General features: G+C 44.4%; 1 protein-coding gene across 14 annotated transcripts in view; it reads right to left on the bottom strand.

Moving 5' to 3' along the window:
* Positions 1 to 2,871: 2,871 nt before the first annotated feature.
* The window catches only part of LCOR (ligand dependent nuclear receptor corepressor), a 126,309-nt gene continuing 115,805 nt past the window's right edge, over positions 2,872 to 13,375 (bottom strand). For all 14 annotated transcript variants that reach the window (XM_069568186.1, XM_069568191.1, XM_069568194.1 and 11 more), the window contains one exon: positions 2,872 to 12,734. In XM_069568186.1, coding sequence (XP_069424287.1) covers positions 8,408 to 12,734 — 4,327 coding nt within the window. In that variant the 3' untranslated portion in view covers positions 2,872 to 8,407. The remainder of the gene's footprint in view (positions 12,735 to 13,375) is intronic.

The raw sequence follows: 13,375 nt of genomic DNA, 5'->3' as shown, positions 1-13,375 counted from the left end.
TTATTGCTTACGGGCAACACATCAGAAAGAACACCTGGAAATCTGCTCTGGGGACTGACCACTGACCAGTTCATCATACATACATGTGTGTGTATATATATATATAACATATTACCATAACCAGATGAGAAGAGGGGGCAATTAAAGCTTGGATTCGATGTAACATTACAGATCAAATGCCCCAAACAGCTCTCAACCTGCTCATTTTTGTTCTTTCTCCATGTGTGTACTGTGTTATGAAAGGAAGTCCACTGCTCAAAATATACTCTTCTACAATACTACAATGCAAACCCACATCACTCAGAACATGAATCTGTATACAGCACATGTAATAAATATTTTTTTAAAAAACTATTTACAACATTATTTCTTGTGAACATTTAGATGAGAGCAGTTTATTTTTTCCTGCAAAGGTTAAAAAAGATTCAACTGTCTAGTTCAGTGCTAAATTCCCTGGCACCTAGTTACCCATTCACATTTCATCTTAAAATCAGATTTGCTTACAAACAGTTATCTTAGAAAAAACATTCTCCAGCATTACTGTTCAAGTGTCTTCCTCATTTGTTTAGAAAAGACAAAGGGAGGCCATAAGTAAATAGGCAAATTATGGTTCAAATGGATGACACGAATCCCTGTGTCCTGTCCCAAGCTCTCCGCAGGCATGGAGCTACAGTTCTCAGGCCAGCCAGCCAGCTGGACAGAAAGAGAATTGTGGCTCAGACAGGGGTGCCCAGGAATGGGGCACAGGGAAGAGGAACACGATGGGAAAGCATCGGTTCCGTTACATCTACGGGGACTGAATTGCAGATCAGGACTCCTGAGAAGTAACGCTGCATACATCTTAGAGCAGACGGCCTCATCCTGTACCATCAGTTATAGGTGGGGCTGACCCACATCTGTGCCGAGGCTTGTGAGACAGATAGGGGGTGGGGGAGGAGGAGGCAACGGCTGTGAGCTAAGGTGCTCAGCACTGTCAAGGTGAGGGAGGAAACAAGCTTATCTCCCCTGGTTTAAGAGAGTGGGAACAGGTGTCTTTCCTGAAGGTGAGAAAGACTAAAATACATCTTAATGCTTTCTTTAGGCAACCAGTGGTCTCTCCATATCCCACAGGTATAGGTTTGGATTTCCTTGGGGTTGCTCGTCTCCCTGCACAGGCTGTTGAAATGTACAGTAGAATGGGCCAACTGTGTATGTAAGGAGTGGGTGGCTTGAGACAAGTCCCAAGGCCACAGCTGGCACAGCTGAGCCCATCATGGGAGACCCACTTTGTTCTGGGATGGGGTGACAGTGGGGAATGTGTTCAGGTTCCCGATGCAGTTGTGTCTGCCCCAATACAGTGAGGGCTTCCAGGTTTCACCCTTCTGCCTTCATGATATAGTTTGGGGGTTCAGTGGCTGAGCATGGGAGCTGGGGAGGATGGGTTTTCTAGAAAGAACACTTTTTTGGAAAGCCCTTTTGACAGTTTTTGTTTGTTAAAATAAATACTTTCTATAGAAGCATTTGAACAGGAAAATACCACTATCTACACAGTGAAATAAATTTCACAGTGGTATGTATAAATATGTATTATATATATATATTTGAAATCATAGTCACACACTCTCCTAGAGCTATTAAGAATGAAGAAATCACTGGTGAAACTAACAACCTTAAGCTATAGGGCTCTAACTCATCCCTACCTGTGGTATAAATATATAAAATTATGCAAATCTTATTTGTACAGACTCTCTTCCACAAACTAGCTCCCAAATTCTACAGCATTAGCTAAGATGACATGAAGTGTAGATTATAGAAAACAACTTGAGTGAGAAAGTTGATAAGCTGAATAGCATTTGGACCCAATGGCTAAGTATGAGAAGAAAAAGAGTCATGAAATGCTTCTAATATGACATACACATGTTCAGTGAAGCACTCGAAAGGTAGGTGGCTTCCTGGAGAAGGTGCCTCCTGGAAGGGGGCTGGGGGCAGAAGAGGGAAGAGGCAAGATGCTAAAGGTGGGGCCTTAAAATGAGGTGAGCTAGGCCTGACCAGGCAGGAGTGGGTTTCGCTGCCCAGGCTGGAGAGCCCTGAACTTCGGTCTAAAGCTGCTGGTGTGCTGACAAGGTGCCATTGACATGCTGGTATTTTTAAGAGAGTTGAGAATGGGGGATCTGGAATGAGGTTCAAACAGGCAAAGACCAGCCATGTATGTTCACAAGTAATGACCAAAGCTTGGGAAGTGATAAACTTGCAAACATACTGTACACAAATACACTGTATGGTTTCTGGGGGGTGAAACCAGTACGCCCTGTACCTGCTGGGAAGGGCTGTACTCTAGGCTTTTGAGTTCATGAGTAAATCCGTTTGTGTTGAGCACTGCTGTCGAGGAATGTTGTTCTATGAGAGTCAAGTTCACCTTAACTCATAAACATGAAGACAACTGTAGTACTTTTAGTTTAAAAGACTTTGTACTTTTCACTTTAACTTGGTATTCTGGTAGATCAGATTCAATGTCCACAATTCAACACACATTCAATCCACAAAGGGAGATGTGTTCTTTAATACACGAACATTATTTAGGAATAATGTGGGACAGCAGCTGTGTGCTAAGATGAACAGGCAAGAAATGGTAAAATCTAAAAGGAAAGAAATGTTGCAGTGCTGGACTACATGAAAAAAATATATTTGTGCCTAACTGACCACACAATTTGATCTTGAATGACATATTTCAAGGATTGGGCAAGGATCAGTAAACCTTTTCCGAAAAGGGTCAGGTATTAAGTAGTTTACATTTTAGGTTATGTGGGCCACATAGGGTCTCTTTTTCTTTAAAACATAACCTTGTTTAATGCATTCCTCCAATCTCTGGTAGATCATACAACCATGGGCAAGTTTTATCTTTTTTAATGAGCAAAAAATGAGTAGCTTTTAATGAGAAAAAAGCTACTTCCAGGTGGCTTGCCTACTGAGCACTTCGTGTTAAAAGGAATGGTCCCACACAGGTCAAAGAGCCTCTGTCACCGTGCTCACCGGCCCCTCTGAGCACTGACGTAAACCACCAGGGCTCTGGGAAAAGGATCAAAGGGAAGGTATTGCAAGGAATAGCCAGCTTTGGCTCAAACCAGAGGCAAAAAAAAGCATGAGCAAGGATGCCTGCAAAGTGCCCCCGGTGGTCCTCAGTACAGCATGGTGAGGCCGGAGCTGGGAGCAGCATCAGAGAGCTCTGGGGTTTTGTCTCAGCATGACTTAACATCTTTAAGGGAAGGTCAGAACTTTGTGTCTTCCAGCCCACCCACTGTAGATGACAGCACTTGGCTCTCATGTTTCAAGAGATGAGCTATATCAAAGGCTGTCTCAACAGGCTTCCCAAAACTCTGCTAGTTTTAACTACAGTAATCTTTTTGTTCTTTTTTCTCTGAAAAGGACTAGGGAGCAAGCCTGTGGCAAAGTACACAATGCTGGGATGTGAGGACTGCCTTGCGGATGCCTGACACAGACATGACTTCATACTTGGAAAAATTTCAGTATTTCAGTGGATATCAAGCCATAAGAAGATAAAAACTCATAGTAAACAATTCAAATGATAATTATGTTTCAAAACATACAAAACAGTCATTGTTTTAGAGCCACTGACAAAATTTTATCAATCCTTCATTTTGATAAAAAGCACAGAAACGGATCCTTGAGTTTTGGGGAGGGAAAAGACACCACCTTGGAAGTTAACTGGATTTAATCTGAAGATATCATCCATAACTTCTCAGTCACACTCAGGTTATAATATGCTCCAATTTTCTATTAGTCTTTCTAAAGCACTTCAAGCTTCTGTTTTTCAGTTGTTGGTTTGCTTTTAACATAATTATTTTGAAAGAAGAGTGTGTGACTGAAAAAAATATCAGTGTCAATACATTTTCCTAGAAGCTGGCCAGAACTATGATATAATAAACAACAATTTGGGTTTGTGATTGGACTTTTTTTTCCCCTTTGTGAAAAGGCTTTTCATTATCTAAACGTAAGGTTCAGAAAACTGAACATCCACCTAACGAAGTCTCAATTAACTTTGAAAGAAATAAAATCTTGGCTTACTTGATTAGTAATAAACACGAAGTGAAGCCAGAGTCAAGTCTATGATAAAAACTGAATGAAAGGAGAGGTCAAGGCCACATACTTCTACAACTCCCAATTCCTATTTGCTCATGGATTCTGACTCTAGAGGCTAAAGGTGATGGGTGATTCTAATAGGATGTGAGGCTAAGGCAGTTCAGGTTTCAGGAGATGGTATTTGATGTGCTGTGGCAACATCTCTTTTGTAGCAAGAAAAAATAAAGATATAAAAGGAACAAAATTGAAGTAAGATAAGGAGGAAGAAGAAGAGGACAGAAAGAGGCAGAAGAAAGGAAAAGATAAACCAGTGAAGCTTTTTTTTTTTTTTCCTCCTGAAAAAAGATTCTTCTCTCAAGCATGGGTCAACAAACTTTTTCTCAAAGATCCAAGTAGTAAATATTTTAGGCTTTGTGGGGCATGTGTTCTCTGCTACAGATATTCAACTCTGCTGTAAATACATACAGCCACTGATAATACCAAAATGAATGGGTATGGCTGTGTTCCAATACACTTTTATTTACAAAAGCATGACCAGCCCACAGTTTGCAGAGCAGTGAAGGATCATCTGTAGGCCAAATGAAGGCCTGCATGGGCTGACCTGAAACCATAAGGAGCAGGCGGTTGGGGTACCCTTGGCCAGCACCTGGGGAAATTCCAGTTCTGCCCCAGGGAAAGCGACCGGATACCAGACTCACCGATGGTGACACTACAGCATCTCCAGCTCGCCTCACATGGCACGTTGGCCTTTCCTTCTTGGCTCCTAGGCCCACTGCCCAATAGGCAAGCTGCCCACAAATGACAGTGACAGCTTCAGTCTTCACTACAGAATTCATCCCAAGGCAGAAGAGTCCAAACTTCAATTCAAAATGACCGTCATCAAGTGATGTGTTTACTGATGACCTATCTGAACTGTGAGGAATTCACCTGCACAGTCTTGCGATGCACAGAGGACCCCATTAGAAGAACCACGTTTACGAAGTGATGACTAACTACACCTCTTCCATCTATACTACACAGGAGCAAGGAGGCATGAAATGGCCTAAGATTATTTTAAAAGTAACGCTTGTGTAGAAGTCTTTAATGAAGTGCAGACACAACAGAACTGGTCTACCAAAGGGAGCCAAGGGACTAGCAACTTCAGGTTAACAGACATAACTAACATTTTTATATACGTAGCCTCACAGGCAGAACAAAGGTTCATGGCCTTCCTGCTGTGCTGCAAGACTAACATATCTGTGCCAGTGTCAGGGGTAAGGTTCTGGACCCTGACCAAGGGCGCAGATTCCAGGTGGTTCCTCCAAACCCGGGGCGCCTCAGAAGGTAGAAAATGGGAGTGGAAAAGGGCCTCCTAAAGAGGGCCCAGCTCTGGGGAGCTATGGTGGGGCTTCAGTGACTGCTTTCCAGGCGTCTTCCAGCTCCCCCAGAAGCTCAGAGGGAACACTGATGTTCTCTCGACATCAGCGTCAGCTCCAGAAGTCACTTCTCTGAGTACAGGCACAGGAGCTGTATTCCTTTTAAATTTGGAATCCAGAAGGTGGGACAGACTGCCTTTGCATCCAGTGCAAGCCACACTGGGACGACGGCTACAGGAAGGTCTGGCAAGGAGGGGAGATCAAGGGGAGTCTTGAGTCAGAACCAAGTCTAGGCTTGGAAATGTCTGAGAGACAGGCTTGCCAGCATCTGCTCTAAGTGCAAATGGGCCTTCCAGAGCTGGACCTCAAGTCTGCCTTTTCCCTTTCTTCTATTAGTAAAGTTAACTGAATCAGCAAAAGTGAGATTCAACAAATATAATTCTAAACTTTTAAGTGTCGTACTTATGTAGAATCCCAGTCTATTTAAGTGTAGTCTGTTATAAACTGTAAGCTGATTTTAAAGATGAGCCATTGCATCGGTAGGTATATAAAATAAATAGATGCACATTGATATCTTTTCCCCAATGCTGTCTAGAATGGGAGAGAAGGCTATGATCTTGAAGTGATAAGCTTTCAAAAATGAAAAAGAAATGAGAAAAGGAATGGAATGGATTATAACCTGCAACTGGAAAAGTGGCACCTACCTCCAGCCTGGCATCTCTCCCTAACCTAACCCAAGCACCCTTACAAGGTAGTCTGTATGCAGCTAAGGGGCGCCTTGAACGTATGTACCGAGATCAGCACACCTGATGTGGGCAAGCCTCCACTGTTAAAGTCACCACAAAAACAATATCCAGTGACGACTCTATGAGAAGATTTTTAAAAAAACTTAAAAACCACTTACATAGATTAAATGAACCTACTTAAAACATGTTAATGCTTCTGTGCAACTTAATGCTGAGGAAGGTTGCCAACACACACACACTCAGCAGTTTCATTAATATAGGTAGCTCTGGAATGGCCAAGGTCAAAGATACAGAAAAGAGAAAAAGACTCATGGGATAGAGGAGATACTGGGCGGGTGGGGGCCGGGGGTGGGGGGGAGGCTTCTTTGAAGATAGTAAGCTTCACTATCTGCAAAATTCAACACCGTGCTCAGTTTCCCATGAATCAAACACTGTTTTCTAATCCTATCCCAGAAGTTTTCATTATATACAGCAAAACTTTAACAGAATGGGTAGAAAACTTGTTTTATCACGATCTGAATGAACTAATGCATGAAAACAGGTACATCTGGGTTTATCCAAACAGATTTCAAGCAATAGGGATGGAAAATCTTTTAATAAAAAGGACGGAATAGCAGCTGTCCATACGAGCTTATTTTGGGGACAGAGCATGTCAGAGAAGCTGGCTGAAGCTTTAGCAACCAAGACTTATTGGCAGAGTGGCCCAATGGAGATGCCGAGTACACACTGTGTTATAATGGAGCAATGTTATAGGCACCAAGGTAAAGCCAATACACTTATTTCAGGTCTCAAACAACATCAGTTACAAATATTGCAGCTCTCGCTTTTGAGCCATGGAACAGAGCCCGATGTGATAGAGGCCATTGTGATTCTATAAGCATTAACTACTAGTATGATGTCAATCCATCAGAAAGGGCATCCACTCTAAACATGTACATTTCACACTGGAATACCAGCTGAGCATCAGCTCCTGGTACTGGGATGTGTGTGGGCACACAATGAGATTTTCTCCAACTGAAAGGCTGCTCTGACCTTTTTATAATTCTGAGTCTGGTGCCATAGTGATCTGGGGAATGCTCATAGAGACCCTAGGCTTCATTTAAGCCATCTGGCCTATGCTAATTACTCAGCTCATGAACACCCTATCACGCTGCATGGAGAAGAAAGAATTTAACTGGGGGAATGGGAGACATTTGTGGCTTTATAACCACATGCAAATACCCCCAAACACACACACACTCTCTTAAACTTTCCTATTACTGAAAATAACGTTTTGGCTTTCTTTGAATACAGAAGTACTCAAGACAAGAAAAATAATTAGAATGGTCACTCTTATCCCAATTGTCAAACTACAGCAAAAAGACATTAGCTTTTTTTTTTTTCTCCCAAAGTAAGATGAAAACCTCATTAGTGTGCTAGCAAGCGTGCAAGATCAAAAATGAAAAGGATGGGAAGAATCAGTAATGCAAATAGTTTGGGGGATGTGAATAATTTTCAGAGCTCATTTATCAATATTAACACCTTGTGACACACCTTTTGTCCCATGAGCACATACTTTAGAATATATTTCCTCAAATGACAAAAGATCAGAGATGAGTGACCAACAACGAATATGAATTTTTAAAAAGGGGTAACAGAAGTATTAATCTTTTATAATAATTATAAATTCCCTCTGCATTCTCCACATACTGTAAAAATGATTTGGTTTAGCTTTCAAATATCGTTTAAACAAACAAGACAGAGGGAAGTTCACTGCTGGGGTTTGCAGAGGAGCATCTGTTCGTGTACTGACACTGCAGGGTGGCTGCTGAAAAGCTACTTTTATGTGCATGATGGTGGTCTTCTTGGCTACAGTACAAGTGCTTGTGCATCAAGTATAAAATACAAGCCTTTAATCACATAGATCAGCTTTTTAGCTTTTGTAAATTTAAAAACAAAAAGGATAAATAAGGCACTGTACTTTTAAAAACTAAAACTGCTTGGTTCCAAGTTTAAAACCCAAGGAACAACCAGAATATAATATATAACTTCCCTTACTCAGCCTCAGAGAAAGACTCTGCAAGTTCCCTTCTCCATCTGAGACGCACTTTCTGACATCTTAAATTGTGGTGTTCTCCATTAACTGCAGATTTGAAAGGCTTGATAAGCTTATAAAAGCAGATTTAGTTAATGCAAAATAAAGGGTTACTTCTATAGAACAGTTTTAACTCTGGGCTACCGCCCTGCGAATCACTTTGCATCCAACCGCCTCCGTTTGCTATGGCAAGAGTCCAGCTTCGCCTTCAGCTTTCGCTTTCTCTGGGCCGCACTGTTCTCTGGGGATTTTGTTGAGGGTCTGGCCCGAGTCTTTCCACTGGTCTGCTTTCTGTTTGTGGTTTTCTGTGGCCTGGAAGAGGACTCACCTGCCCCTTTTTGCTTGGCAGATTTTGTCACCGGATCGGAGGCAGAGGGCTGGGTAGGCCTTTTGTTTGCATTCTCTTTTTCTTTCCTGGAGGGCGGGCAGCTCTTCCCAGGTGATTTTTTAGGGATCTTCACTTTATTCTCTTTTGAAGATGTCTTTTTGGGCAGCTGGCTGCTTCTGTCCCTTGCGGCTGGCTTCTTGGCAGCGGAGATTCTGGTGGACCCATTAACATGCTTTTCTTTGCTGGCCTTCATCGCAGGCCCTTTGTCCTTCCTGTCCTGAGTGCTGCCGCCTTCTGTCCTCTTGCGTTTATTCTGAACCTCGGCTTTTGGCAAGACCTCAGGCACCTGCTTCCCTTTCCTTGCCTTCGTTCCATCGGTGCTCTTGGGCTTAATGGGAAACCCATCTGCACCGACTTGCAGGGCGAGCTTGGGGGACATCAGAGGGTTGATGCACACACTCTTGCAACTCTGTTTGCTTTCCACAGCCGGACCAAGTGGGCTTTCGACTTTCTCGTTCTTGATCAAACGCTGCTGGGCTCGGAGCTTTCCTCGAATGTTGGAGTATTTCCTAAGGATGCGGGTACTGGCTGGGGTCGGTGAGCTGGTGGGAGGATGGCTGCTTCTACCTTCCTTGGTCTCCTCTACACTCTCTTCAGGACTGGAGCTGAGGCTCATGTCACTGCCATCCTCTGGCTCCACTTGGTCGGGATTCTCTCGAAATTTAGCCCAGAGCTTCTGTGTTTTCCAATTGTTCTTGGCAGGAGTAGCTCCGGGAAATTTCTTTAAGTGTTTTTTCAAGCGTTCGGCCTGTAGTGAACTGGGGTACAGGCTGGAAGGAGGGTACTTCTGAAGAGGGTGCTTGACGGGTGGGATGTCGCCTGGGAGACGAGTATTGAGCTTCTTCACAATGACCAGAGAACGGGTTTCAGTTGTCTCTAGGAACCACTTACAAACATTAGATAATTTAAAGTTTGTCATAAACAGCATCTGAACAGGAGAAAACTTCTGAACCTCCAGTGAACCCCGACATTTCCGTGACCTCTTCTTGCTTTTCCAAATCTCCTTCAGCTTATCGGACTTGTTCCTTGCCCTTGGCGTTGGCTGGGCTTCTTTCTCCAGCTGGATCCAGCCCTTCTGAACTTTCATGTACTGGGCATTGAAGTTGGCAATGAGCTCTTGGTTCTCCTCCTCAGCACACCATTCCACAAACTTCGGCGGCTCGTCCACCACGGTGTCCACGTCACCCTCATCTATGGGGTCTCCACTCTCGGAAGCTGCATTTTCCTTTGGGACTGGGCTTCCTTGTGCTGCTTCCTTTTCGGAAGTCACTTTTATAGTATCCAAAGAGTCCAGAGAATGAGTGTGTCTTAGGTTGTAGGTGGAGGAGGTCAGTCTTGTAAGCCTTGGGGCCCATTTTGGGGGCACGGCTGTGTCATCATTTCCACTACTTGATGATCCCAGCGTGCTAGGCGGCATGTCATCACTATCGCCATCTTTATGCTGGCTGTCGGCACTGTCTATTTCATTCACGGCCTCCTCCGTCTCCTGTGCAGGAACAGGCCCTGGCTTCCCCTGTGAGTGTTCTGGGAAAGTACAAGGAATGCTTTCAGAGGGCTCTTGAGTACTGTTCTCATCTAATTTAGACTGAACATAGATTTCCAGTTTCTCTCCAGGCTGGGGCTGGCCAACTGTGGCTAAGGGATCACTGCTGGGGAAAACACTTCCTTCTTCCCCCTTGACTTCTTTCACCAGCATGTTTTTAAAAGTCTGCCTGGTGATCACCCGACCCCCTTCAACTTCCTGCTCAATGTCTTTCTCAGGGGTCTTTTCGTTGACAATTGGGTTTTCAGTGTCTTCCGGAGCTTTTGTATGGCAGCCTTCAGTAAGGAAGCTCTCGGGTGTTGTCCCAACAGGGTGCCCTTCTTTTTTAGAGCGTTTTGAACCAGAACTTTTAGAAACCTTGATGTCAGCACTAAGAGAGGAAGAATCTGAACTTTGATTTTTTAGGCACCTCTCGGCAGGGGAAGAATCTGCAAGTTGACTTCGGAGACACCTATCGGAGGCCTCCGGGAATTTTCTACCTTTCTTCTTCTTGTCCAGATTTTCTTCAGGTAACTCGGTGTTTTGATCGCATGCATCTTTTTCTGAAGGATGTTTCACATCACCGTCCTCTTCCTCTAATTTTTCTGTACCACCTGCTGCCTCACTTTCCTCAATTTCACTGGGGTTTTCATTTGTCAAAGTGCTGCTTTCCTTTGAGAGTGGGTCGGTATCTAGCTCCTGAGTGTCTTCGGTCTCAGCCTCAGTAGTGACACTTGGCTCTTCCTTGGCCTTTCCTGGGCTCATGGGAGGATCCAAGCCCGCGGAGGGACTTTGACTTTCTGAACACAGAGGGCTTTCCTCTCTCTCTGCTGTTTCAGGAGGGGAAACAGGCCTGGGGGCAACATCGTCACTGTCTCCCTCAGAAATGCTCTCTGCAGAGGGAAGTAGGGAACAGTCCTGGGGTACACTCATCTCCTCTGTACTCAGCAGTTCAACTGGCTGCTGGTCTCGTTCAGGGGAAGACCTCTCACTTCCCGGGGGAGCTGAGGCCATGGAGCTGCCTTCTGGTGGGTCCTCTTCAGGAAGATGAGCAGGGAGGGGACACACTGGGCTGGAGGCTGCGGTTTCTTTTGATGTGGGGGAGCCACTTGGGTTTGCGTTACTCATCATGAGGCAAGCCTCCGGCTCTTGAGATTCCTTTTCAGGTGACGCACCTCTGTCTCCTTCCATGAGAGGGGCTGTTTCTTTGTTAGGTTCTTCGGGCTTGTCTTCTCTGGGATACTCTACTTCTACTGTAGGTTGAGGTGCTGACGTGACAAGGGTCTGCTTGGGAGTGACCACTGCCTCTGATGCCACAGTTGAACAGCTTGCTTTTTCTTGGGAGTGTAAATTCTTGGCCAGCGTGCGAACGGTTGGCAGCTCACAACAATCGCCATTGAAAAAGTATCCTCGAGTACTCTTCCTGGCCGTTTTCCGAGAAGATAATATCGATCTTTGATTCTCAAAGTGGCATTCTGTTATTGGCTGGCTGATATAAACGACATCACATTGGTTATCATAATCATTTATCCTCAACCCTGATGCCCTTTTACTTTTCCGAGCTGTCTTAATGGAGGTGGATATCATCTTGGTTCGTGAGTGTCCATTCGATGCTTTGTGTACAGGTGGCATGGGGCTGGGGGCTAACCAACCATCTTTGGAATGATCAAACTGGCTCTTATCATTGGGCTGTAAATGGTAACCCATTTTATTTCTTCCTAGGGAGTGAAGATGGTTCTCTTGCTTTGGCCTTGAATCTTGTTCACATGCCTCTAAGTCCTGGCGTAAAGGTGTTTTTGAGCTACACTGTAAAGCATTCTCTTTGTCAGCAGTTCTAGGTGAATTCCCCATAAACCCTGAGTCCCAAGCCTCTTCTGATAAAGCTTTGAATGAATTTCTTTGAGAAACAATACAGCTGTCGCTCTCCTCATTATTTTCAGCTGCCGCTTTTACTGCAATTAGGTTTTCTACTAAAGCTGAGCTCTGCACGTGGTCTTTACCGTCTTCACATATTTTCACACCTGTGTCTGGCTCCTGTTCAGTGGTCTGCCCCTCCAAGTTCTTAGAGATGCGGTGGAAGTTTAATGAGGAAGAATTCGGTGCAGTGAGGTATCCCGGAGTGGAATTATCCATTGAATTAGGTTTAGTGGTTGGAAGTTCAGAGGAATCTTTTTGGACAATAGTCAGAGTCTTCTCTCTTCCATCTACAGAATTTGTCTCAGGCGGAGGCTCCTTTAGGGCCTGCTCTGTCAAATGTGGAGGGCTGTGGGAGCCTCCAGAGTCTATGGGCAAGTCTACAGAAGTAGAAGACTTCATGTTGAGACACAGAGCATCCTTTTCTGTATGTCTGGTGCCAAGCTGGGCACAGCCAGCATCGCAGGTGGAGGCGTCCATGGCTCCAGAATCAGAAGACTGCAGGTCCTCCGAGCCGGGCTGAGACTCAGTGTACAGATCGTTCAGAACACGAATGAACTGCTTCTGATGGTGTGTGCACAGTTTGACCATAAACTTCTCCAGTGGGGACTTCGACTGATGGTTAGAATGTACTGCTACTGCCTCTGCTGAGTTCTCACTAGACAGACAAAGAGAAAGCAGAAATCAGTATGATCATTCTCCAAAGAGCCATTTTTACATTATGAAATTCATCAGGGTTACTTATGTTTTATTCTCTGTCCAAAACTGCTTCTCAGGGCCCATATGCTTTTTATTCAATAGAGTAGGAGCATCTACTCAATGAAAACATAAGCTCCTCCCTTCTTTTAGAGCAGGGGAGACACCTGTGACACCCTTGGGTAAGTGACTGCAAAATCATTTTCAACTCGGGCTCAATGAGATACACACGGGGACTTGACCAACTCCTCCGGCAAGCTGCAGACTCTGCAGCTCACGGGGAAGTCCGGAGGTCCCTGCTGAAGGACTCCCCCAGGAGGCACCTGGTGTCCAGGCCCACCTAGTGTTACCAACTACTGTTACTATATGTTATAGGATGTAGCCTGGGAGACACTGGACAGCAGTCTACCCGTTGCTAGTTGTGTGACTTTGGCCAAAACACTGAACCATTTTAGATCTTAGTAGAGTACCTGCCCCATCGATCACTTAAGACAAGTGCAAAAGAAAACCTACAAAGTTTATACGAATACCAGTTACCATTATTGTTAGCCAATCACATTAAACATGCTTCAGTGAAAATAACTCAGAGACCAGAAATGTACA

Source organism: Ovis canadensis, chromosome 22, assembly GCF_042477335.2.
Source record: "Ovis canadensis isolate MfBH-ARS-UI-01 breed Bighorn chromosome 22, ARS-UI_OviCan_v2, whole genome shotgun sequence".
In the NCBI taxonomy this organism is placed as follows: domain Eukaryota; kingdom Metazoa; phylum Chordata; class Mammalia; order Artiodactyla; family Bovidae; genus Ovis; species Ovis canadensis.
Note: the sequence above shows the minus strand (reverse complement) of the source record. Positions and strands in the feature narration are given on the sequence as shown.